The following is a 27,423-nucleotide window of genomic DNA, read 5'->3' as shown; positions in this document are numbered from 1 at the left end:
GTCTCACAATGTTTCTAGTCTGGTCTCAACCTCCTGGGCTCAAGTGATCCTCCTGCCTCAGGCTCCCAAAGTGCTGGGATTACAGGCACGAGCCACCACACCCAGTCCCTACTGCCATATTGATCCTGGACTTTTCAGCCTCCATGACTGTGACCAATACATTTCTATTATTTGTAAGTTACACTCTGTGGTGTTTTGTTACAGCAGCATGGACTAAGACCCCTCCTCCTTCTTTTCCTTCACTGTGTCCTCCCTCTTTCCCCTCCTTGGTCCTTACTATGGATGCAAGATTCATGAAATGCCCTCTCTTCCTACCATTCCAAATACACACCTTGCCAGATCGGAGGGGCTATGCAGCATACTCTGCCTCCTGCCATGGTCCCTCCGTGTCCCCCACCCCCTTGGTGCCCTTCAGCACTGTAGGAACGCTTGAAGCTTTCCTTCCAGGGAGTATGAAGTCTGGGATGATGTAATATATGGTGTTCTCATGGTGACTCTGGGCCCTCAGCCTGTGAAGAAGCAGTAAAAAAGTGTAAATTTCCGGGCCTCCCCACACACAGCAGGAATTCTCTGCAGTTTTAAGGAATCGAAGCACCTCTGCCATTGACACCACTGCACTTTTGGCTAAGCAAACGTGTGACCCCATAACACTAGCAGCCTAGAGTGGGGCTTCATGTTTAGATGGGTTGAGGAAGGGGGAAGGGACACCTCTCAGTGTTTTCAAAGGGAGCCCACAGAAGGGACACTGCTCAGAAACCACCTCAGCGGGAGAGGAGGGAAAGAGGAGGAAGGAAGGGAAAACGGGGTGGAGTGGGGGGAGGAAGAGAGGGAGGACCTTGGGCAGAGCGGGTAAGCCAACCTGAGCAAACACAGCAGCCCGAGTGTTCCCAAGGCCAAAATGCTGAGAACGTCCACTCCTAGTCTGCGTGGTGGTCTGCGTTACTGGGCCCCCTGGCTCTCTTCTGGCATTCTCTGCCTCTGCCTCACATTCTTGTTGGGCCAGGTGGGCTTGCTGCAGGGACACCCCCAGTGCCTGGATTATGGGCCCCCTTTCCGGCCCCTTCTGCACCTTGAGTTTTGTTCTGACTATGAGTCCTTCGGCTGCTGTGACCAGCACAAGGACCGCCGCATCGCTGCCCGGTATTGGGACATCATGGAATACTTCGATCTGAAGAGACATGAGCTGTGTGGAGATTACATTAAAGACATCCTTTGCCAGGTAGTAAAAGTGCCTGCCAGTCCCAGGGTTTTGTGTGCTGGGCTGCATGGTGTGGGTCCTGAGGGGAGGGGTGATTTGGGAGCCCAGCCCTTTAGAAATTCACGTGCCGGGTGCTTCACTTTGGAGCTGCCAGCTTTGGACAGGCACACTGATGTGAAGGTGTGCTGAATCTGATCTCTATGGGTTCCCCAAAGCTCTCCCTCTGGGATTCTGCTGGCCCTGATTCTTCCCCAGCCTCCAGGAGAATGAGAGGGATATTCTTCCTGGAGTTCTCAGAGTAGCCATTATTTGCCACGCTCCCTCTGCGGTGCATGGAAAATAATTATTTGCATCCTCTGCCATGCTCAGTTAGGCACTTATCCCCATGGCATTTACCAAATGCATAAGCGGGGGGTGGTAGCATCTGCTGGGGTTCAGTCCTTTCTCATCTGGGTGACTTGTGCCAGATCATCTCTGGTGTGACAGTGGCAGCGGCAGGGGTTGGGGACTCTCCCCAGAGTTCTGCCTGCCTAACACTCTAGAGCTGGGAGAGAGAGATACAAGCTGCTGAGTAGCAGTGACTCACAGTTTCTGCTTCTCCTGGCTGCTCAACAGCCAAAATCCACATCCCTGGGAGGCATCGTTTTGGTTGAGCTCAGCCTGAAAACAAGATGGGCGCAGGCTGCACACACAGACTTTGTAGGAAGAGGGTGTTTGGGGGTGAATGGGGAGAGGTCAGCATTTGGAAAGCTGATGAAAGAGGTGGCATGGGGAGGACCCCTCTAATGATGATGGGGAGGAGAGACAGGAAGTCCAGGCAGCCTTTTGATCTGACACCCTCCTGGGCTTCTCAGCGCAATGCCTTGGTTATCCACAGGCATCTCCTCATGACTCCTGGTGCCACTGTTCCTGAACTTGCTGACCACCGTAACTCCCACACAGGGTGCGGAGTGGTTAACCAAGCTTCCCAGAGGCCAGGAGAGCCTGGCTCAGAAGGTTCAGCCACCTGGGTGGCACTGCCTGGGGCTGTACTCTCAGGTACCACCCCTCTACTGTTTCCTGGAGAATTAACTCTAGGATACCCATTAGGGTAGAAGCTGAGCTTTTATGAACAGCACTGAGAATGTTTATTTCTGAGATCTACCCCGGTAAAATCGTCTACACCTGACAGAATGTTTATTTCTGAGATCTCCCCCGGTAAAATCGTCTACACCTGACAGAATGTTTATTTCTGAGATCTCCCCCGGTAAAATCGTCTACACCTGACCCTTCCCTCCTGAGTGAGGCTTCAGAAAGTCAAAGTCAGCAGCTCTGTTGTTTTAGGGATTTGAGGAATAAGAACACTTTCAGCCAAACAATCTTTCACGTGTTTATTTGTTCACATTCTAATCCTTTAAATGGTATGCAAACTCCTACACAATCTGCCCCCCACCTCCTTCTTCTCCAACTTCTTCCCCTCCCACCATTCCTCTCACTCTGCTGCAGCCACACTGGCTTTTGCACTTGCTGGTGGCTCTGAGTAGAACACTTTCCACACTTGCCTATGTGGCTTGCTCCTTTATCTAGGTCTCTTCCTTTCTTGACAATCCTGTGTTAAATAGCACCCCTAACCATCTTGAAATACGCTCAATTTATTTACTTTACTTTTCTCCATAGCATTTATCCTCAACTGACAATCTGTAGAGTTTTCTTATTTTCTTTTTTTAATTTTCTGTCTTCACCACTAGATTATATGCTCCATGGGGGGGGGGTGCAGTCTATAATAATGTTTATCAAATAATAAATAAATAAATATCAAATGATAAATATTATCAAATAATAAATAAAGGTCTTCTTTCTTCCTTGACACTTGTAGAATCCTTGCTGGGTACAATGATTCTGCAGGTAGTTGTTACGATCCTCATTTTACTGGTGAGGGTTCAAGAGTTTTAGTTGACTTACCCAAGGTAAAACAGTCCTGGGGCATAGAGCTAGACGCTTAGGCTCCAAGTCTTGTGCCCTTTAGATTACACCGTGCTAAAGTATAGGAACAGCAGCACTGACTTGTTTACAACAGTTTTCTGAGCTCCCCCAAATATGCTCCATTAGAAGACAGATTTTGTGCATTTCACTCACTGCTGCATCCCAGTCAACGCAGAGAACAGTGCCTGGCATGTAAGAGAGACTCAACAGGACAGTCACAGAGGACTCTTTTTTTTTTTTTGAGACAGAGTCTTGCTCTGTTGCCCAGGATCGAGTACAGTGGCACATCTTGGCTCACTGCAACCTCTGCCTCCCAGGTTCAAGGGATTCTCCTGCCTCAGCCTCCCGAGTACCTGGGACTACAGGTGTGCACCACCATTCCTGGCTAATTTTTCTGTATTTTTAGTAGTGACAGGGTTTTACCATGTTGGCCAGGCCGGTTTCGAACTCCTGACCTCAGGTGATCTACCCGCCTCAGTCCTTCAAACTGCTGAGATTACAGGTGTGAGCCACTGCACCTGGCTAGAGACTCTATGGGCTTTGATTTTTCTTCCCTTTAAAGTGGGAAGTATCTGCTTAGTTACTGAGCTAATTGAGTAGAAGCAACTTTGCAAACTCTAAATGGCTGCATGATAGTGTGCCATATTGTGGTTGTCTTTCCACAGCCCCCTTCTATTCTCTAGTATTGCATCCTTATTTCAGTCTCCCCTCTCTCTATTTCCCACTCTCTGAGAGTGCACAGAATCAGTGAGGGGACACTTCAGAGTGGGTCATGTTGCCTCGATAGCTGCTGTGATAAGTGTCTTAAATGGAAACAGCCGTAGGGGAGCCTCCGTGAATCTCTGGGCTCCTTCTTCTCCTCTGCGCAATGACTGAAAGCTGGCTCTGAAATCTACAGTTAGGGGAAATAAGAGAACAGGGAACTCCCATATACATGAAAAATGCTGCTGGTCCTTTTGTGAAGTGATGGGAGCACAGAGGTGAAGGAGATGACTCTGCACAGGCTGGCTGGCTCAGGAGAGTCCTTAGTGATCAGAAGGGGGCTCCTGAGCTGGTGGGTGAACTCTGCTCTAATGCATGGCTCCAAACAACACCCTTTGAATTGGATTTTGTTTTCTTCTTTTCCTTTTTTTTTAAGACGAAGCTTCACTCTTGTTACCCAGGCTGGAGTGCAATGGCGTGATCTCGGCTCACTGCAACCTCTGCCTCCCAGGTTCAAGCGATTCCGCTGTCTCAGCCTCCTGAGTATCTGGGATTATAGGCGCCCGCCAGAACATCCAGCTAATTTTTGTATTTTTAGTAGAGACGGTGTTTTATCATATTGGTCAGGCTGATCTCAAACTCCTGACTTCAGGTGATCTGCCTGCCTCGGCCTCCCAAAGTGCTGGGTGGGATTATAGGCATGAGCCACTGTGCCTAGCCTTGAACTGGACTTTCTTACCTTCTTAATCTCAGTTGCCTCTTTCATCACTACTGGGAGTCACTCGTCTACTCACAATACTCTATTTTCCTCCTAAAAAATGTTATAGTCTAGGGAGGTCCGAGTAGCAGATACTCCTTTGGGCAAATAGTCCTCATATGTCTGCGTAAGGAACAGCCATATATCCCTATTGCCACAATTCAAATGTGTATAGGTTCCAGCATAGTACTTTGCATATATTAAACACTGAAATATTTTAAATAAATAATTGAAGAAATTGCTAGCCACTTAATCTTTGACAGTGATACATCCAATGTCCATTTTGATAATTGTATTTTTCATTGTAAAATATTCCAAAAATATGGAAAAGCACAGAAAAAATAAATAATACTGTATGTCCAACAACCAGATTTGAACAAATGTGAATTTTTTTTTACAAATTGTATCAGATTTGTATAAAGAAATAAAATCTTGGTAGATACAGCATCCATAAGAAAAGGAGGCTGGGCTGGCGCAGTGGCTCTGTCTGTAATCCCAGCACTTTGAGAGATGGAGGAGGCAGGAGAATCACTTGAGCCAGGGAGTTTGAGATCAGCCTGAGCAACATGGTGAGGCTGTCTCTATGAAAAACAAAACAAAAATTAAAAAATAAAAAGAGTGAGAAATTTAGTAACATCCTTTTGAAAAAAAACATTCATGCATCATTTAATAAAACTTTAAATGTCAAAAACTAAGCTGAAATGTTAGAGACAGTGAATATGAGAGATTATCCCCCCTTTCTGACTTCCAGGAGCATAAACTGGGCAGAAAATCACCGAGAAGAGATTTAGCAGCCGTTGGTAACAAAAACTCCAGAATCCTGATTTTCTTCCCCCAGGGCCATTTTTCCTTTCTGCTTGCTTAAAACTTGAGAGAAGCGCGGGTGTGGCAGGTCTGATGCTGAGCCTGAGCTCCGCGTTCTTTTCTAGGAGTGCTCGCCCTACGCAGCCCACCTCTATGACGCCGAGAACCCTCAGACGCCCCTCCGGAATCTCCCCGGCCTCTGCTCTGATTACTGCTCCGCCTTCCATTCTAACTGCCACTCCGCCATCTCCCTGCTGACCAGCGACCGCGGCCTCCAGGAGTCCCCTGGAACTGATGGCGCCCGCTTCTGCCACCTCCTGGACCTTCCTGACAAGGACTATTGCTTCCCCAACGTCCTGAGGAACGACTATCTCAACCGCAACCTGGGCGTGGTGGCCCAGGACCCCCGCGGCTGCCTGCAGCTCTGCCTGAGCGAGGTGGCCAACGGGCTCAGGAACCCTGTCTCCATGGTCCATGCTGGGGACGGCACCCATCGCTTCTTTGTTGCCGAGCAGGTAGGAGTGGTGTGGGTCTATCTCCCTGATGGCAGTCGCCTGGAGCAACCCTTTCTGGACCTCAAGAACGTCGTGTTGACCACCCCGTGGATCGGGGATGAGAGAGGCTTCTTGGGGTTGGCTTTTCACCCCAAATTCCGCCACAACCGCAAGTTCTACATTTATTATTCGTGCCTGGACAAGAAGAAGGTAGAAAAGATCCGGATTAGTGAGATGAAGGCTTCTCGGGCCGATCCCAACAAAGCTGACCTGAAATCAGAGAGGTGAGACATACTCACGGGAGCCTGCAGCTGTGCTGTGTTCCGAAATAATGCCAGCCAGGCCCGTGAGACAGCAGAGGGGAATTTACTGGTTTTATAGCTCTAGCTGCAACTGTTGAGAAAGGAGTCACTGCTGATTGTGGGAGGCCCAGGTTAGAGTCTTGAGTCAAGGCTGTTTAATGGGGTGTAGCCGTCACCTTACAGTTACCCTAAGTAAAGCCATACTTGCCTGTCTTTACAAAGGGTAAGCAAGGACGAGCAGCCATAGGAATCTGAGAAAAGATGATAGTATCAACCTATGAAACATAATAGTAGCTTGTGATTATTATGCGGCCATTAGATCCCAGGCCCTTTACTTTGAATGTGGGATTTCTCATTCTCACTGGAAGCAGTGATACAAGGCCATAAGCTGTTGGATGCATGGCCAGGTGAGGACTGTTTTAACTGATCCAAAGCTCGTTCTGTTTCCACTCTACCACTCTGCTTTTTTTTTTTCTCCTTCTCCTTTCTCTTGACTCTTTTCTCATTGTAGACAGGTTGGATTGCAAAAAGCGTAAAGAATTGATAGATTTACCCTCTTAAGTTGCTCGAAGGAAGGGATGGAACGTCCTGATAGGGCAGATAGTAAAGGCAAGCCCTAGAAAAGGACGGTTGTTACCCTGGCCGGGTCCACAACTCATTAAGTCATGGCATGAAAGAAAAATTAGCTGGTCATGGTGGCTCATGCCTGTAATCACAACACTTTGGGAAGCCAAGGCAGGCGGATCACTTGAGGTCAGGAGTTCAAGACCAGCCTGGCCAACGTGGCGAAACCCAGTCTCTACCAAAAATTAACCGGGCGTGGTGGCACATGCCTGTAGTCCCCAGCTACTCAGGAGGCTGAGGCTGGAGAATCGCATGAACCCAGGAGGCAGAGGTTGCAGTGAGCCGAGATTGCGCCACTGCATTCCAACCTGGGCTACAGAGCAAGGCTCAAAAAGTCATCCAGGCATGATGGCAGCCCGTGCCTGTAATCCCAGCTACTAGGAAGGCTGAGGCAAGAGAATTGGTTGAACCTGGATGCAGAGGTTGCAGTGAGCTGTGATTGTACCATTGCACTCCAGCTTGGGTGCAGAGTGAGACTCTGTCTCAAAAAAAAAAAAAAGAAAAAAAAAAACGAGCCATGAAAGAGTTATACCAGGAAATAAGGGGCATCTCAGAGCCCCAAAGCTACCTACTTTGTGATCCTTGAAAACTCAGAAGCAGGTCTTGCTGCCTTGGCAAATTTTGGTGGCTTGGACTAGTCATTTTTGGGTATCTCAAGAGGATGCCCAAAAACCATGCTTTGTGTCAAAGCCTAATGCATGGTTTCTTTTTTCTCTTCCAGGGTCATCTTGGAGATCGAAGAACCAGCCTCAAACCATAATGGTGGACAACTTCTTTTTGGCCTGGATGGCTATATGTACATATTCACTGGGGACGGGGGACAGGCTGGTGATCCCTTTGGCATGTTTGGAAATGCTCAGAACAAGTAAGCTGGATGGGGGCTGGGCCCCTGTCCCTTTAGAGTGAGACCCTGCTATGACGTTTTTGCAGGGATGGCATCAAACTCAAATCACATACTGCAAGATGTGGTCCACTCCGATGGGACAATGGGAGGAATATTTGGTTTTCTGTTGCATAACTTTCACACATAGTATATTTTGGTAGTTAATCTCACTGATGCTCAATATAACCGTCAGAATGTTATGTAAAGGAGAATTCAGGATTTTAAATATATATTAGCAGGTCATTATTTACCACACTAATCATTTAATTCAATTCAACTCAATAATATTATTGAACACTGTGTTCCAGGCACTGTGCTAGGCCCTGGAGACACATGAGAAATTAAATACTGAGAGCCAACATGTATTGGGTGCTTGCAGCTTGTCAGACACTGGTCTAAATACTTTACATGTGTTTGAGAAGGTAATTCTAAAAACCTTCAAGGGCAAGAATTTATATCTATTTTGTTAATTGATGTATTACCAGCACTTAGGACAGTGCCTGGCACAAGGGAACTGACCCATAATTACACATGGAATGAATGAATCCAATGAAGTATACATATAATAATATCTATTTTACAGACAAGAAAATGGAGGCACAGAGGTCATACAGTGACTAAGTGGAAAAAAACAAATCCCCACCCACATGATACGGCACCAGAGCCCAGCGATGCTGAGTTGCCTAAATAAAGGTCATGTGGTCCTTCTGCTCTTTGCACCCAGTAAGCACTTGGCTCCTAGTATTCCTAGTAATAAAAATATTGAGATTATAATAATACAAAGCTAGGTGGGCGTGGTGGCTCATGCCTGAAATCCCAGCACTTTGGGAGGCTGAGGCGGGTGGATCACCCGAGGTTGGGAGTTCGAGACCAGCCTGATCAACATAGAGAACTCCTGTCTCTACTAAAAATACAAAATTAACTGGGCATGATGGCGCAGGCCTGTAATCCCAACTACTCGGGAGGCTGAGGCAGAAGAATTGCTTGAATCCGGGAGGCGGAGGTTGTGGTAAACAGAGATAGCGCCATTGCACTCCAGCCTGGGTGACAAGAGTGAAACTCCATCTCAAAATAAATAAATAAATAAATAATAAAACAAAACTAACATTTGTCAAATACCTACGGTGATTCAAGAATTGCATTAAACGCTATATACACAAAACACTTAACCCTTACATCACAACCACACTGCAAGGTAAATAATATTTATCTAGCTATATATTTTAAATAGAGATGGGGTCTCACTGTATTGCCCAGGCTGTTCTTGAACTCCTGGCCTCAAGCTATCCTACCTCAGCCTCCCAAAATGTGGGATTACAGGCATGAGCCACATTCCTGGCCAATATATTAAATATAATAGCAGCCTTTGATTATTGTGTGTCCGTTAGATCCCAGATCCTTGACTTGAGTGTGGAATTTCTCATCCTCGCAGGACGTGGTGGCACAAGGCTATCAGTTACTTTCCTCTGCCTTTCAAATGAGGAAAGTCAGCCCCAGAGACCATAGTCACGGGCAGAGCCTCTCAAAAGCTTCTGTTCTATTCTTTTAACTGGCCATGTTGTTAAATAAAGAACAAACAATATAACCAGGTTCTTTAAAAAAATTTGTCATATTGTCCCAAGTCAGAGAGAAGCCATCCTCATCATTAAAATAAGAATAGAAGCTGCAACTTGCTCAGGGTCCCATGGGCCAGGATCACATCAAACTTTGCCTAGTAGTTCTCTTTAGCCAAACATGGGGCAGTCTTCAATATCTTGTATAGTTTTAAAAGAAAATCTTCAAGCTCATTCTTGCTGGTACAAAAAAAAAAAAAAAAGAAGAAGAAGGAAAATAAGTCACATCTTCCCATGTGATCTCCAGCAGTCTCTTGGCATCAAGTATGAGTCGGCCCTTCTGGGTGGACTCTTCAGTCCTGTGGCTTTCCTCGTTTACCTGATTCTGTTTCTGGGCCTTCTTTCTTTCAGAAGTTCCCTGCTGGGAAAAGTTTTAAGGATCGATGTGAACAGGGCGGGCTCAGATGGTAAGCGGTACCGAGTCCCCTTGGACAATCCGTTTGTTTCTGAGCCAGGGGCCCACCCCGCCATCTATGCCTATGGGGTCAGGAACATGTGGCGCTGTGCTGTGGACCGAGGGGACCCCGTCACGCACCAGGGCCGAGGCCGGATATTCTGTGGGGATGTGGGCCAGAACAGGTTTGAAGAGGTTGACCTCATTGTGAAAGGCGGAAACTATGGCTGGAGAGCAAAGGAAGGATTTGCGTGTTACGACAAAAAACTTTGTCACAATGCCTCTTTGGGTAAGAAAGAAGCTCTGTGGCTGATTTCTTGGATGAGTTGAGTGGGTTGGAGGTGGAGGTGGGGAATAAAACCTGAATGTCCTGCCCTGCAGGTCACTTATGTAATGCCTTGTTTGTGTCCTGTGGCATAGCACTTCTCCAAGTGGTCCTCCAGCCACTCACTGGCAGCAGAGACATCTGGGCAGTGACTGTTTTAAAAAAGTGAACTCCCAGACTCTGCCTCAGACCTAAAGAATTTGAAATTTGGGTGGATTGGAGGAATGAGATTGACCCAGGAATCTGTATTTTAAATAAGTTACCCACATTAATTTTAGGCATATTATTATTATTTTGAGACAGAGTTTCGCTCTTGTTACCCAGGCTGGAGTGCAATGGCACGATCTCGGCTCACCGCAACCTCCGCCTCCTGGGTTCAAGCAATTCTCCTGCCTCAGCCTCCCAAGTAGCTGGGACTACAAGCACGTGCCACCACGCCCAGCTAATTTTTGTATTTTTAGAAGAGACGGGGTTTCACCATGTTGGCTGGGATGGTCTCGATCTCCTGACCTCGTGATCTGCCTGCCTCAGCTACCCAAAGTGCTGGGATTACAGGCATGAGCCACCATATCCAACCGAGGGCACTTTTTAAACACTAATAATCGAGGCATGCTTGAAACTCCACCTGGCTCAAAATTCTAGTGTTCTGACTCTATCACTACTTCTTAGTCTTTTTTTTGTCCTCTAAGTTACAAAACAGTCTTACAGACTGTGACATTTTCCATATCCTTAAACCTGGATATCTGCCATATCAACCTACAGGGAAAACTTAGCTGTGTGGATTTCCAGGTCACTACCTCATAGATGGAGGGAATTTTTGGCTTCCTCTCTGCCTGCAGATAGCGGTTAAGTAGGAAGCTTGCAAATATTGTGGCTAGTCTATTGAGAACAATAAACATGATTCACTTGATTGCCTGTCCTACTGAAGACCAGGAGATAGAGTGTTCTTCACTGAATTAGGCAACTGCGTTAAAAAATCGCCTTCTTCCTCCTTGAAGCTTTCGGTTTTAGGCCACAGCATTCACTCTCTTTCCTCTCTCCTGGACAGATGATGTTCTGCCAATCTATGCTTATGGCCACGCGGTGGGGAAGTCAGTCACTGGAGGTTATGTCTATCGGGGTTGTGAATCCCCGAACCTCAATGGCCTGTATATCTTTGGAGACTTCATGAGTGGGTAAGGAAGGACTGATGTCCCTTCTCCCTCTTTTTATTTTACTGAGGTGTAACTTACATATGGTGAAATACAATCACGTAAGAGCACAGTTGTATGATGTTTTACAAATGTATGCACTCGTGTTGTCACCAACCATATCAAGATGTAGAACACGTCCAGCACCCTAGAAGGCTTCTTCTTGCCTATTGCCCCCTCTCTGTCTCTCTCTTTCTCTCTCTGTCTCTCCCTTTCTCTGTCTCTCTCTCACATACCAGGGGCTCATTTTAAAGGAGCAGGGGCCCAGCTTCCATCTAGCTTACTTGTTCTGAGCATTTCCAAACATGCCAAAAGGATCTCCAGCCTGTCCCTCATCCCCAGTGAATATGTACATATAGCCATCCAGGCCAAAAAGAAGACACACACACACACACACACACACACACACACACACACACACACCCCCCAGCCAGAGATAAGCATGCTCACCACAGCTTAGTTTTGCTTCTGGAACTTCATATATAAAGGGAATCATTATAGTATGTACTCTTCTTTTTCTGCTTGGTTTTTTAAATTCAGTAATGTCTGCGGGATTCCTCAATGTTGTTCCATGTATCAGTAATTTGTCTTTTTTATTGCTTTGTAATATTCAATTGTATGAATACACCACAATTTATTCATCTATTCTCTGTGTTACTGATGAACATTTTGGCTATTCCCAGTTATAACCATGTGGTGAATAACATGGCTACTGTGTTTTATAGTTTTCAGTGTAGAGATCTTGTATATTTACTTATCTCATAGTGTTTGACGTTATAGTAAATGTTATTTTGTAAAATTTCAGTTTCTGATTGTTAATTCATAGTATATAGAATTTTTTTTATATTGAGCTTATATCTGGCAACCTTCCTGAACTCCTTGTTCATTCTGATTGCTTTTTTGTAGATTCTACTGGATTTTCTATGTGAAAGGTCATTTTATTAGAAGATCTGTGAATATAGACACTTTTACTTTCTTTTTTTTAAATTGGAAGTCTGTTCTTATTTTTTAACTGGCTTATTGCTCTATCTTAATCTCAGTTCAGTGTTGAATAGAAATGGGGAAAGCATTCCTTTTCACCATTGTATTAGTGTGATGTTACTGTGTGACATCATACCAATATGATGTCAGCTGCAGGTGTTTTCTACACACCCTTTATCAGGCTGGGGATGTTGTCTTTTATTTCTAGTCCTTGGAGAATTTGTATTTGATATTGATGTTGAGTTTTGTCAAATGCTTCTTTTCATCTTTTACTGAATCATGTGGGTTTAAAAAAATTTTAGTTTCTTAATATGGTGAATTTTATTGATTGATTTAAAAATTGTTAGAGAAGTCTTGCATTTTGAGGATAAATACCACTTGGTCATAATGCATTATCTTATTATGTTTTGAAATAAGATTTTGCTCTGTAACCCAGGCTGGACTGCAATGGCATGATTATAGCTCACTACAGCCTCAAACTCTTGGGCTCAAGTGATCCTCCCATCTCAGCCACCCAAGTAGCTGGTGGCACCCAGCTAATTAAAAAAAAAAATTTTTTTTGTAGAGATGGAGTCTTACTATGTTGCCCAGGCTGGCCTTGAACTCCTGGCTTCAAGCTATCCTCCCACCTTGCTCCCAAAGTGCTGGGATTACAGGCATGAGCCACTGCCCTGGCCCCATCCTTTTTATATATGGAAGGATTTGATTTGCTGACATGCTGTTTGAAATTTTAAAATATATGTTCATGAATTAATAGTGAGCTATAGTTTTTCTTCCTTGTAATGTATTTGTCAGACTTTGGAATCAGGGTAGACAGGCTTTATAGAATGAGTGCTCCTGTTCAATTATCTGGAAGAATTTGTGTAAAATAGGTATTATTTCTTCCTTATGTGTTCTTCCTTCCAAGGAAAACCATCTGGGCCTGAAGTTTTCTATGTGAAAAGACTTTTAATTACAAATTTAATTTCTTTATTAGATTTAATTGTTTAGTTTATCTGTTTCTTTCTGAGTGAGCTTTGGTAGTCTGTGCCTTTCAAGGTACTTGTCCAGTTCACCTATGTTGTCAAGGGTATTGGCATTCAGTTGTTCATAATATTCCTTCATTATTCTTTTAATATCTATAGAAACTATGGTGATGTTGCTTGTCTTATTCTAGATACAGTTGGTTAGAGGTTTGTCCATTTTATTGGTCTTCTATAAGAACCAGCTTTTGTGTTCATTGATTTTTTTCCTGTTATTTTAATGTTTTTTAAATTTCATTGATTTATTCTCTTTTTCCTTCCTTCTGCTTGATTCGGGTTTAATTTGCTCTTCTGTTTCTAGTTTCTCAAGATGGAAGCTGAGGTAATTGATCTGAGACTTTCATCTTTTCTAATATATGTGTTTAGTGCTATAAATTTCCCCCCAAGTACTACTTTAGCAGCATCCTGTAAGTGTTGATTTATTGTTTTCATTTTTATTCAGTTAAAAACATTTTCTAATTTACCTTTTGATTTCGTTGTTCCATGAGTTATTTCAAAGTGTGCTATTTAGTTTCCAAATATCTAAAGATTTTCCAGAGATCTTCCTGTGACTGATTTCTATTTTCTATTTACTGTGGTCCTAGAACATACCATATATGGCTTGGAGGACTATCTTGGATTTTCTGGGTGGGTCCTAAATGAAATCACAAGAGTGTTTAGAAGAGAAAGGTAGGGGGAAATTTGAAGCTGGGAGAGATAGAAGGTGACGTGACAACAAAGGCAGAGGGAGAAAAGGTGACAAGATGAGGGCCTTGAGTCAAGACGTAGGGACAGCCTTCAGAAGCTGGAAAGAGTAAGGAAGCCGACTGTCCTCCAGAGTGTCTGGAGGGAGCACAGTCCTGCCAACACCTTGATCTTGGCTCAGTGAAGACCATTTCAGAGTTCTGGCATCCAAAACTATAAAAGAGTAAGTGTATGTTGTTTTAAGCCACAAGGTTGTGGTAATTTGTAGTTGTGGTAAGTTGTTATAGTGGCAATAAGAATGTTACCATTCCTAATGCTCTCAATTCCTTTGGGCAGATGCATGTTTCTATCTGATATCATTTTTCTTCTGTCTGAAGAACTTCCTGTAACATTTCTTGTTGATAGGGTCTATAGTGATGAATTATTTTCTCATTTGCACTCTTTATTTTGCCTTCAGTTTTGAAAGATATTTTCACTGGGTATAGAAGTCTATGTTAACATGTTTTTTTCTTTGATTCTTTAGAGGTTGCCCCACTATTTTCTGGCGTGCATCATTTCCAAGAGAAATTGGCTGTCAGACTTCTGTTTGTTTCCTCATATGTAATATGCCATTTTTCCCCCTATGACCACTTTTTAAGATTTTCTCTTTATCATTAGTTTTGTGCAATTTCATTAAGATATGCCTTAGTTTGGTGTTCTTCAGATTTCCTGTGCTTGGAGTTTGTTGAAGTTATTGGATCTGTGAATTTATAGTTTTCATGAAATTTGAAACATTTTTGGCCATTATATCTTCAAATATGTTTTCCTCTGTCTCCCACCCCTTCTCGCCTTTTATTCGGAGGCTCTAATTACATGTATATTGGGCTGCTTAAAGTTGTTCCACAGTTCACTGATGATCTATTTATGTTAAAGAATTTATCTGTGTTTAATTTTGGGTAGTTTCCATTGCTATGTCTTTAGTTCATGAATCTTTTCTTTTGTAATGTCTAGCCAGCCATTCATCCCACTGAGTGTGTGTGTGTAGTCTCAATGTATTTTTTCACCTCTAGAAACTTGATTTGAGTCTGTTTTGCATCTCTCATATCTCTATATAACTTTTTGAACGTATGGAATATAGTTAAGAATCATTGTTTGAATGTTCTTGTGTGCTAATTTTAAGATCTTTATCAGTTCTGTGTCAGTTTCAATGGACAGATTTTACTCTTTATTATGGGTTATATTCTCCTTTTTTACTTGCCTCATAATTTTTGATTGATGCCAGAAATCATTAATTTAACTCGGTAGGTGCTGGATATTTTTGTATTACTATAAATGACTTTGAATTTGTCTTGGAGACATAGTTATCTGGAAGTAGTGCCATTCTTTCAGGTCTTGCTATTAATATTTGCTAAATAGAATCAAGGTAGTGCTTTTTCTAGAGCTTTCTATTCCTCACTACTGAATTCCACCTATGCCCTGTGATATTCCTGATCCCAAGTAAGTACCAAGTATTTTCTTCTCATTCTTTCCTTTGTTTTAAAATACTTTCTCACATGTACCTGCTGTCGAGTATACTGATGATTACTTCAGGGGAACCTTTTGCAGCTCTCCAGCATTCATTCTCTGTGCAGTTTCCTTCTCTCCAGTATCTGTTCTGCAATCTCTTACTGCATTGGTCTTCCTGGACTCTCAGCAATGTCTTTTCAGCTCAAGGAGACTGCTGGGCTTTGCCTGTATTTTCCCTCCCTGTGCTGGAAACTCTCAAGGTAGTATGTTGGAACAACCATAGGGTTCACCTTGTTTGTTTCTTATCTCTCAGAGAACACACTACTATACTGCCTGAACTTCAGAATCTTTTAAGCCATTATTATTCTATCTTGTGCAGGTTTTGGACTGTTTAAGATGGGAGAGTAAATCTGGTCCCTGTTAGAAAAGGTGTTCGATTTTCATGCTCATTCTTGGTTATGGAGATGGAGTGAAGTTACTGCTATTGATTTCTATTCAGGTCCTTTATCATCACTTACTAGATCTCTGGGATTTTGGTTTTCTTTATGGTTTTTTTCCCTACAACCTCCACTCACCACCCTGCCCCTATACACACATCATTTGGTTAAAATGCAGTGATTCTTTTTTTTTTTTTTTTTTGAGATAGAGTCTCACTCTGTTACCCAGGTTGGAGTTCAGTGGTGCAATCTTGGCTCACTGCAACCTCTGCCTTCCGGATTCAAGCGATTCTCCTGCCTCAGCCTCCCAAGCACCTGGGACTACAGGTGCACACCAGCACACCTGGCTAATTTTTGTATTTTCAGTAGAGACGGGGTTTTGCAGTGTTGGCCAGGCTGGTCTTGAACTTCTGAGCTCAAGTGATCTGCCTGCCTTGGCCTCCCAAAGTGCTGGGATTACAGGTGTGAGTCACTGGGCCTGACCCGAACTTGTTTTATGGTAGAATATGAACTTCCACATCTAGGGCAAGTGGACAATTGAAGTAGCTCTGAAGCAGCTTTTTGGGTGCTTGGAGGGAGGCTAGTTATTCATCTCTTAATGGGGGACTCAGTCCTTGTACTCAGGCATCCCTGATTCTAGGAGAAAAAGTATTCTGCAGAGTGGATATATGGATTCCTAAAACATAAGGTTTTATTTTTCATCTAGTCGACTTATGGCTTTGCAGGAAGATAGAAAAACCAGGAAATGGAAGAAGCAGGATCTTTGCCTGGGCAGCACCACATCCTGTGCCTTCCCAGGGCTGATAAGCACCCATAGCAAGTTCATCATCTCCTTTGCTGAAGATGAAGCAGGTAACAAATGTACACAGTTGTTTGATTTCTGCTTACTGGAACTTGGATAATCACAGGCATCAAGTGAACGTTTATTTTAAATAGTAATTATCACTTCTACTATGATCATTATCATTTAGTCATCTTTTATAATGTACTGGATACTGTTCTAAGCGCTTCACATTTTTCACCTTATTTTGTAATCACAACACCCCCATGATGTAATTATGTTTTATTTATTTCTTTTTTTTTTGAGACAGAGTCTCGTTCTGTCACCCAGGATGGAGAGCAGTGGTGTGATCTTCGCTCACTTCAATCTTTCCTTCCAGAGTTCAAGCAACTCTCCTGCGTCAGCCTCCCAAGTAGCTAGGCTTACAGGCGGGCACCACCATGCCCGGTTAATTTTTGTATTTTTAGTAGAGATGGGGTTTTGCTGTGTTGGTCAGGCTGGTCTCAAATTCCTGACCTCAGGTGATCCACCCACCTCAGCCTCCCAGAGGGCTGGGATTACAGGCATCAGCCACCGCGCCCAGCCCCATGATATAATTATAATGCTCATTTCACCAATGAAGGAACAGACTGAATATGCCAACCTGCTCCTTCCTGGTTGAACTACACATCTCATTGTGAGGGAAAGATCTATTCTGAACCGCAGTTTTAGGAATGTGAAAAGGGTCAACAGTGGGCCAGACTAAATAAGCAGTGGTGTTTATTCTGCTGGTGCTGTCTTGGAAAGGGACCTCTGGTGGGACTCTCGCTGGTTGGGCCGGGCTCTTTCCTGACCTTGCCAAGAGTTTGTGAGCAAAGGAGGATTTTTTTTTTTTTTAGAAATCTGAGAAAAAGGTAGATATCTGGGTAGGAGGTTACTCAATAGACAGACGAGGCACATGTTAAGGGCATCCATGAAGCATGATGTGCACATGTACACATGAGAGAGAGACAGAAAGACTCAGCTCTAATACAGTTCTGATTTTTTTTTTTTTTAATGAAGTCTTGCTTTGTGGTCCAGGCTGGAGTGCAGTGAGGCAATCTTGGCTCACTGCAACCTCCACCTCCTGGGTTCAAGCGATTCTCCTGCCTCAGCCTCCCCAGTAGCTGGGATTACAGGGGCATGCCATCATGCCCAGCTAATTTTTTTTTTTTTGTATTTTTAGTAGAGACAAGGTTTCACTGTGTCGGCCAGGCTAGTTTCGAACTCCTGACCTCAGGTGATCCGCCTGCCTCAGTCTTCCAAAGTGCTGGGATTACAGGCGTGAGCCACTGTGCCTGGCCTCCAAAATTTTTATAATCAGAAAACTGATTTTTAGCTCCAGCTTTACATAAGTTATGTTTCACTCAGAAAGAGAAAAATATTCAAATTTTAAATATTTTTTTGTTTTGTTTCATGTGAGGACAGTGAACTTTTCAGTATTTGGCACTAGATATAGTCATGTTTAGAGGCAGAGAGAATAAAGTGACTTCTCAGGGTCCCTTCCACATCTAGATTTTCTATAGGTGGAAAAAAAATAATAATTAAACAACAGAAAACAAAAACAAGACAAAACACACACACACACACACACACACACACACACACACACACACACCCCAAAAGAAAAAAGAACAAAAGGAAAAAAAAAGATTCTCTATAGGTGTAAGCCAGAGTCTCGAAGGGTTCTGAAGCATTTGGTTTCTTTCTCCTCTGGGCCATGGGGTGGCTGCAGGGACTTTCACTTGAGTGGGACATAAAGAGACCCAGTCACCTCCCAGACCCTTTCCTTTCAGCTAGCTGATGAACGGACAGTTTGAGATGAATGTTTTATAGGAGCAAAGGAAACTTCAAAAATGTTGGAAAGTTCAAGTATTTTTAACAGGAAAATGTCTATGTGAGTTCCAACTTGGAAGTTCAAACATATGAAAAAGGAGAGAAACCACAGGCGGGCAGCATGATGCCCAGTGGAGAGTGGTGACGTGAAAGCTGCAGGCGGTGGTGGGGCCTCTCCTCTGCTGGATGCCCCCAAGGGTGGAACCCAAGAGGGTGGACCCCAGAGGCAGGCCTGCCAAGGGGTCCTAGGTTGCTATCTTCTGTGGCTTGTTCCTCTTCAGGAGGCCACAGAAATCCTGGCTTTGGTGGCTTGGTTCGTTGTGCTTGTAGACATCTCCCAGTAGAAAACAGGCAGTTAAAAAAACAGTCATGGTACATCTGGCAAACAAAACGGCGCCCTTGGTTGAATTTTATGAAGTAGACTTGCAAAGTTTCCCAAGGCTTTGCCCAAGGGCAGCCCTGAGGCTAGTGAGGCTGTTCCTGAGGCAAGTTATTTTTTTTTTCCAGAGTTGCTTGCTCTTGTGTTTTGCATAAACCGATTCATATTTTCTGCTGTTGGCATATTCTTTTCCTGTTAGAGGCATTTTTAGATCTGAACATTATTTCATTTTTTTTTAAATTTATTTTTTTGAGACGGAGTCTGCTCTGTTGCCAGGCTGGAGTGCAGTGGTGCTATCTTGGCTCACTGCAACCTCTGCCTTCCGGGTTCAAGCGATTCTCCTGCTTCAGCCTCCTGAGTAGCTGGGATTATAGGCGTGCGCCACCATGCCCAGCTAATTTTTGTATTTTTAGTAGAAATGAGGTTTCACCATGTTGGCCAGGATGGTCTTGATCTCTTGACCTCATGATCCTCCTGCCTTGGCCTCCCAAAGTGCTGGGATTACAGGCGTAAGCCATTATGCCTGGCTAATTTCATTATTTTATTGCCAATTTCATTATTTTATTATCAGTCCACTGGCTTTAGGTAAGTCACCTTTTACTTGGAACTTGAGTTCTGCCTCACCTCTGGCTACAGTTCACCTCCTGAGTCCTGAGAGTAGTTGATAGCTGGTATGAATTGCTGCTGAGCGAATGGCTGGGGTGGAGCCACCCATGCTGAGGTTTGATTGATGGGATTTCTGAAAGTCAGTCACTGAAGCACATTCCCAAGAGGGCTGGTCAAATGAATTATGTTTGCAGTCGGTTTGTATAGCATGGCATATATTAGTTTTTTGTTTTTCTCCCCTAAGACATATATTAGAAATATCAGTTGGATGCTTCAGATGAAATTCATCTCTAGCATTGTTTTCTCCTAAAAATACAGTGGGAAGTTTATGGAATGTGGAAGACATACAATTTACACAAACTGCAGTCCCATATAGGCAGGGTTTTCAATTTTCTTTTTAGACTGGGAAGGCCTTTGCATGGTTTCGAGGGTCCCCTGCTTGAGAGTGACCTGTGTACATGTGGACCTTTGGTAAACACCACATTTATCTAATGGTAGAATCACTCTGGATGGTGCCTGGGGTTTCCATTCAGACAGAGCAAACTGACTCTAAGGGAGGGTGTGTCCTAATTCATTAGACCTCTTACATGGGGAAGATTATAAATCTAATTTGCCAGTACACAAGCCATAGACTGTTAGGCAGCTGCTACCCTGTGCAGGAGCCATGCAAAGACCATGAGGCTCACACTTGGCACAAGACAAACACTGGTCTCTGTTCTCCACTAAAAGCAGTTGTTTAGAGCCATCGTGTGGTGGCTCATGCCTGTAATCCTACTGCTTTGGGAGGCGGAGGTGGGAGGATTGCTTGAGCCCAGGAGGCTGAGGCTACAGTGAGCTGTGACTGTGCCGCTGCAAACCAGTCAGTAACAAAGCAAGACCTTGTCTCAAAAAAAAAAAAATTCAGTTGTTAAGTAACTCAGAGCTGTATAAAGCTCTATGCTTCTCAGAATTGCAATTTAATAAACATTTCCTTTCATAACATTGAGGAAGAGTTGTGTAAGGCACATAACAGCAAGTGAATTTAATTTAGTGTAATGGCACCAACGTCGGGCCAGAGATGAGAAAGTAGTAATAACTATGATTATCAAACACTTTCTTTGTCTTTCTTTCTTTTTTTCTTTTTCTTTTTCTTTTTTTTTTTTTTTTTGAGACAGAGTCTTGTTGCTCTGTTGCCCAGGCTGGAGTGCACTGGCACGGTCTTGGCTCACTGCAACATCCACCTCCCGGGTTCAAGTGATTCTTGTGTCTCAGCCTCCCGAGTATCTGGGATTACAGGCATGTGCCACCATGCCCAGATAATTTTTTTTTTTTTTTTTTTGAGACGGAGTTTCACTCTTGTTGCCCAGGCTGGAGTGCAGTGGCGCGATCTCAGCTTACTGTAACCTCCGCCTCCTAGGTTCAAGTGATTTTCCTGCCTCAGTCTCCTGAGTAGCTGGGATTACAGGCATGTGCCACCACACCTGGCTAATTCTTTTGTATTTTTAGTAGTTCACCATGTTGGTCAGGCTGGTCTCGAACTTCTGACATTGTGATCCGCCTGCCTCGACCTCCCAAAGTGTTGGAATTACAGGCGTGAGCCACCGTGCCCAGCCCAATTATCTAACACTGTCTTTTTCTTCTTTTTTTTTTTTTTTGAGATGGAATTTTGCTCTTGTTGCCCAGGCTGAAGTGCAATGGCACAATCTCAGCTCACTGCAACCTCCACCTCCCAGGTTCAAGGGATTCTCCTACCTCAGCCTTCTGAGTAGCTGGGGTTACAGGCATGCGCCACCATACCCGGCTAATTTTTCGTGTTTTTAGTAGAGACAGGGTTTCTCCATGTTGATCAGGCTGGTCTCGAACTCCCAACCTCAGGTAATCCACCTGCCTTGGCCTTCCAAAGTGCTGGGATTACAGGCGTGAGCCACTGCGCCTGACCTTATCTAACACTTTCTAATGGAATACCTAACAGTCATTTGAGCATTGTGATCTCTGTTTTACAAGTGAATAAATATCTTGAGGGCTGTGCAGGGGAAGAGGTCTCCCAAGATAGCATAGAGAGGAATTGATGTTATCAGAATTCAAGCCAGACTTCTGGGACTCTCCAGTGGGGCTCGTGACTTCATAGCATACTGTCCTTCATAGATAACTAGAAAGCAAGGTGGAATGAGGTAGTTACTAGGAGAAAATAACATTTCCCAGAGTTCCAGCTGGGAGAAATGGGAAGGAGCAGGGTGCTGTCTAAGAGTGTCTTAGTCTGTTTTCACACTGCTGATAAAAACATACCTGAAACTGGGTAATTTATAAAGAAAAAGAGGTTAAGTGGACTCATAGTTCCATGTGGCTGGGCATGGTGGAAAATGAAAGTCACATCTTACATGGTGACAGACGAGAGAAAATGAGAGCCAAGCAAAAGGGGTCTCCTGCAAACAGGAGAAACCTGTTTGGTTTGATAAATAAGCATACACGAGAAATTACCTCTGCTCCTCCATACACTGAGCTAGTCTTTGGGGTTCAAAGATGCACTTCTCAAGAAGTTCACAGGCCAGCGAAGCTGATGCCTGTCAGGTTTCTGGGATTCCGTTCTTGGGGCTTGCTGGATTTTAGGGCCATAAACTCATTTTGACTGTTTTCTGTGCATCTGGCTCTGTGTCTCAGCGCTGCCTAATGTCCCATTATTGCTTGTCTATTTCTGTTGCCTAGGGGAGCTGTATTTCCTGGCGACCTCTTACCCAAGTGCCTATGCGCCACATGGATCTATTTACAAATTTGTTGACCCCTCAAGGTGAGATTTGATGTCATTTTCTTCTCAAATGCATTTTTTCTCATTTCTTTTTTTCTTTTTTTTTTGAGATGGAGTCTCACTCTGTAGGCCAGGCTGCAGTGCAGTGGTGTGATCTCGGCTCACTGCAACCTCCGCCTCCCAAGTTCAAGCAATTTCCCTGCCTCAGCCTCCTGAGTAGCTGGGACTACGGGCCCCTGCCACCACTCCTGGCTAATTTTTGTATTTTTTTTTTTTAGTAGAGATGGGGTTTCACTATGTTGGCCAGACTGGTCTCGAACTCTTGACCTTGTGATCCACCTGCCTCGGCCTCCCAAAGTGCTGGGATTACAGGCGTGAGCCACCATGTCTGGCCATTTTTTTCTCATTTCTTGACTCAATGGCAAGCCATAAAAACAGTTCTCACTGTCCCTCAAATTACCAAAAATTATCAATGAAGCAAACCCACATTCTAGATGAAAAGCAGTTTGGACAAATAATGGTGTAGGACAACGCGTCTATAGAAATTATGAAATATTTGGGAAATTGTCTCTTTGCAGTTGGACATGAAGACCTTGAGCCTTTCTAGGGTTGGTTTAGGTCTGTGACTTTTTTTGTTTTGTTTTTTGAGATGGAGTTTCGCTCTTGTTGCCCAGGTTGGAGTTCAGTGGCATGATCTTGGCTCACCACAACCTCTGCCTCCCAGGTTCAAGCGATTCTCCTGCCTCAGCCTCCTGAGTAGCTGGGATTACAGGCATGCGTCACCACGCCAAGCTAATTTTGTGTTTTTAGTAGAGATAGGGTTTCCCCGTGTTGGTCAGGCTGGTCCTGAACTCCTGAACTCAGGTGATCCGCCTGCCTCAGCCTCCCAAAGTGTTAGGATTACAGGTGTGAGCCACCGTGCCTGGCTCTTTTTTTTTTTTTTTTTTTTTGAAAAAAATATGCTTCTGGAAGTGAGGTCATCTAGCAATATGTGTATACCTCTGACCACCTGAGTAAGTACTGCTCCCCTGTCCCCTGGGCTTGGTGCAGATCTCTAGGTCTTTGGCAAATATGTTTAACTGGCAGGTTCCTCAGTAGCTCCACCTGATCTTTTCTGGAGTTTAGTGTTTATTCACTTGCTGGGCTCTATGCTGTTTCTGTCTGCTTCCTTGCCCATCTCTCTCAGAGCTGACCAACCTGCAGCAGCGTGGGCAAAAGCTGCAGTATCACTTCCCATTTGAGAGGTTGTTGAATCTGGGTCAGGCTATCTGCCCCAGGGAAGGTGATGCATTGTATCCATCCTGAGGAGTCTAGGCAGTGCACTAGATTTTTTTTTTTTTTTTTAAGACAGAGTTTCGCTGTCTCCCAGGCTGGACTGCAGTGGCGTGATCTCGGCTCACTGCAACCTCTGCCTCCTGGGTTCAAGCTATTCTTGTGCCTCAGCCTCCCAAATCACTGGGATTACAGGCATGCAGCACTACACCTAGCTAATTTTTGTATTTTTAGTAGAGACCGGGTTTTGCCATGTTGCCCAGGATGGTCTCAAACTCCTAGGCTCAAGCGATCCACCTGCCTCGACCTCCCAAAGTGCTGAGATTACAGGCGTGAGCCACTGTGCACCCTGCCCCAATGCTCTAGATTTATCTAAAAATTTTTGCCAAAACAAGAAAATCTCCCCATGAATTAGCTTACCGATAGACCTGTAGAGGAAAACTTCCCCGAGGCTTATGTTACCCATATCTGGATTGGCATTCAGTAGACATGAGGCATTTATAGGTCCAGCCACTGGTTAGCGTTCAGGGGCCAGCTCTAGCTCAGCTTCCATTTGGCCACAGGGCTCTCAGTTTGTATGTTCTCGGAAGTTCTTGGAAGAGGCTCAGTCCTTGAGGCTGTGCCCGGGGTGCTTTGCGGATGGTGGAGCATGGATAGCCAAGGAGTGAATTTAATACTGGGCTGTTTCCACTGTTGGGTCTGCTTTTGTGCACATCTCCTGGGCTCAGGGGATGGAGCAGGCTCAGCGTCTTTAAAGTGCTTCTGATGTGGAAGATGCCTTGGTGGGGAGTTCTGTTTCCACTAACAGGCTTCCTGTGCGAATCCATTTTTCTTTCCTTTGGCAGTTTTCTGATTTGGTTGGGAGATAATTTAACTCCCCACTTTCACAAGAACAGCTGTGAGAAGCCACACAGAAAGCACCCATAAAGCATTTTCACACTGAAGACAACCTTACTTGTTCACCTTTTTTTTTTAAGTTGACATTTATGGAGTTTTTCCTGTGTGCCAGGCACTGTGCTAAGTGCCATGCATGCGAGCTTTCATTTAATGCTGACAGAATTCCAACCAGGCTGGTTAAAATCCTCACTCTATGGAGAAAGAAACTGAAGCCTAGGTAAGTTAAATTACTTGCCCCAGGTACAGCTAGTAAGAGGAGCCTGGAATAGGAACTCAGTTCTCTTTGTGGACTGGTCATTTCAGCACTATCCCCTCTGTTCCATTATAACTACATTGAATCCCTAAAGCTTCTGTAAGTGGACCAGATTCTGCTCTGATTACTTATTCAGCCTGTCTTTGCACTAAATGCACCAATCCCAGCATTCTGAGGGCACCTGATTAATTATGTACCCTTTTCCCCCTCCCGTCTTTTCCTCCTACCCTTCCTTTAGGGGTAACTAAATACAATGGTTGAGAACATGGGCTTGAGCCTGGGCTTGGAATCTTGGCTTTGTCACTATGTGGCCTTGGGCCTGTTTCTTAGCCTGTGTGAGCCTCAGTTTCCCCTCTGTAAAATGAGGATAATAATAGTACTTACTTCACAGGGTTGGTTAGGAAGACTCAGTGAGTTAATATTTGCAAAGTATTTAGAATGCTGCCTAAGCACTACATAAGTGTTTGTTAAATAAATACAATTACCTTTTTTTTTTCCCACCTGGACTTGGGAGGATGGTGGTGAGGGATAGAGTTGGAGCAAGGCAGAGAAGGCAATGGGGACTGGCTGGGAAGTTCCAGCTCTGGTCTCTATAGCGGAAGTACTCTCTGTCCTCAAAGTCCCTTTTATTTCAGAAGATGCATCCAGGGGACAAGCAGTATAAGAATGTGTGTGTTATTAGGCAGAGAAGCTGGCATTGCCCAAGAGCTGTGCCTTGAGTTTCTGAAGACATTTTCTTTAAAGGAAATCACCAGCATCACTGTCAGAAGCAGCAGCAGAATCATCCTCATCATCCTCGTCTGCTGAGCTCTTGTTATGTGCTGGGCACTGTTCCAAGTGTTTTTTTTTAACTCTCATTCTTTATCAATCGCTTACTGTGTGTCAGGTACACAGCTCTCATTTAATCTTCACATCTCCCTGCAAGATGGGTACTATTAGTTTTTGCATTTTATAGATGTGGAGACTGAGAATTAGCAAGTTTTTTTGCTGCTGGTTACCAGAATGTGAACCCGTGACTGCCGCCACACCCATACTCCTAACTCCCTCTCTGCACTGTCTCTCAAAGGCCTGAGGTGCCCTGTGACGTCTGTGCCCTTTTACCTCTCCTTCTGAACTCATAGCGTATTTCCTATTACATCTACCCCATCCGCATGGATAAGTAAAAGTTGACCCCAGTTCTTGCAAATATACACCCTCTGGTGACCTTGATTTTCTAGTTGCATCTGCAGAGTCTTGCATCCTCACGCTTTCTGTGTTTTTAGGCGAGCACCCCCAGGCAAGTGCAAATACAAGCCAGTGCCGGTGAGAACCAAGAGTAAGCGGATCCCATTCAGACCACTCGCCAGTAAGTCCATCTTTGAGTTTTAGGGTCAGGCCTTGGGCGGAGGCCAAGGCAGCGCCCTCAGCAAGCAAGCTATAATTCCCACGGTAGAGTCTTAGTTTCCCCCTGAGGGGTGGTCTTTTAAATGAGGACTGTTATTTTGGCCCAGTCTATACATCTCTTCTGTGTAACAGAGGAGTTATGAGTGTGAGGATACCTGTTTCTACTGTGACCAGTTTCCTCTAGTCATTCATTCATTCATCTGTTGATTCATTCATTTAATCGTTCATGTATTCATTCATTTGGCATCATTCATTTCATACTTACTTTGTGGTAGGAACTGTGCCGATCCCTAGGGATGCAGCAGTGAACGCTTAAAGTCTCGGATGTGTAGGAATTCGGAGTTAAATAGGAGTGGGGATGGGAAGTGCAGGCAAATAAAGAAATAAATGTAGCACTAAGGTTCTGGTATGGAAGGATGTTCAGGGAACTGAGAGGACACCTAAAATGAGGAATGCTTCCTTGGGGTAGGGTGGGGAGTCAGGGAAGACTTACAGAGGAAGGTTACTATCTTTTTTTTTTTTTTTAAATTTTTTTCTTTCTTTTTAATTTGTGCACTTTATTCAAGGAAGGATACTATCTTAAGGAAACTATTACAGAACCATGTATCACTGGAGTGACCCTTTTAAAAACAAGTGATATATTTAGATCAAGGGCAGTTAGGGAATTAAAAAGTATTAATAAAAGGAATTTATATTAAAGAACTCTATTGCAGTTATAGGTTTCCTGACTGGTGCTTCTCTTATAGCTGCTTTCTGGGACTTATATTTTTCACTAAATAAATGCTTATTTCTCAGAGACAGTTTTGGACTTGCTAAAGGAGCAATCAGAGAAAGCTGCTAGAAAATCTTCCAATGCAGCCTTAGCTTCCAGCCCATCCCAGGGTTTGTCTGAGAAAGGCTCCTCCAAGAAGCTGGCTTCTCGGGCAAGCGGCAAGGAAACATTGCGAGGGCTGGGTACAAAGAAGAAAGCCAGCGTGGGGCCTCAGGGCCCCCAGGGCAACAGGAGGAAGAGCCCGAAAAGCCACGGTGGCAGGATGAGGCCATCAGCAGAGCAGAGGCGAGCTGGCAGAAGTCTTCCTTGACCTGTTGGTTAAGGTGGCCGACAGGGCGACGTGAGAGAGGAGAGCCACCTCATCAAATGAAAGTCACTGCTGAATAAACACCTTAGAAGTCTGGAAAGCCAGGGTGGAGGTGGGGCAGGGTGGTTTTCCTCTCCTTGGGAAAACTTGCTGTCTACTGAGTGCACAAATTCACCTTCTCTGTACGCAGTGCTTCTACAGGAGACCATATCCCAGATCGCCGGTGCACCTGGGTTATTGTGTGTACTAGTCTATAAGCCTGCTTGGAATCACACTGGATATTTCCATTTTGTCTTATAAATGCCTACAACCTGAGATAATAAATCAACATTTGCTCAAA

General features: G+C 44.3%; 1 protein-coding gene across 1 annotated transcript; it reads left to right on the top strand.

The window, feature by feature from the left end:
* The first annotated feature begins 838 nt into the window (after positions 1 to 838).
* Positions 839 to 27,423, top strand: HHIPL2 (HHIP like 2). Its single transcript, XM_021677269.2, has 9 exons — positions 839 to 1,219; positions 5,549 to 6,201; positions 7,565 to 7,708; positions 9,691 to 10,022; positions 11,107 to 11,233; positions 16,564 to 16,709; positions 22,160 to 22,241; positions 25,884 to 25,966; positions 26,800 to 27,423. The coding sequence occupies exons 1-9, from the start codon at positions 899 to 901 to the stop codon at positions 27,084 to 27,086; spliced, it is 2,175 nt and encodes a 724-aa protein (XP_021532944.2). The 5' UTR covers positions 839 to 898; the 3' UTR covers positions 27,087 to 27,423.

Source organism: Aotus nancymaae, unplaced genomic scaffold (genome assembly GCF_030222135.1).
Source record: "Aotus nancymaae isolate 86718 unplaced genomic scaffold, 86718_ANA_hifiasm-v0.15.2.pri h1tg000032l_0, whole genome shotgun sequence".
NCBI classification, from domain to species: Eukaryota; Metazoa; Chordata; class Mammalia; order Primates; family Aotidae; genus Aotus; species Aotus nancymaae.
This window is presented reverse-complemented; position numbering and strand designations above follow the sequence as displayed.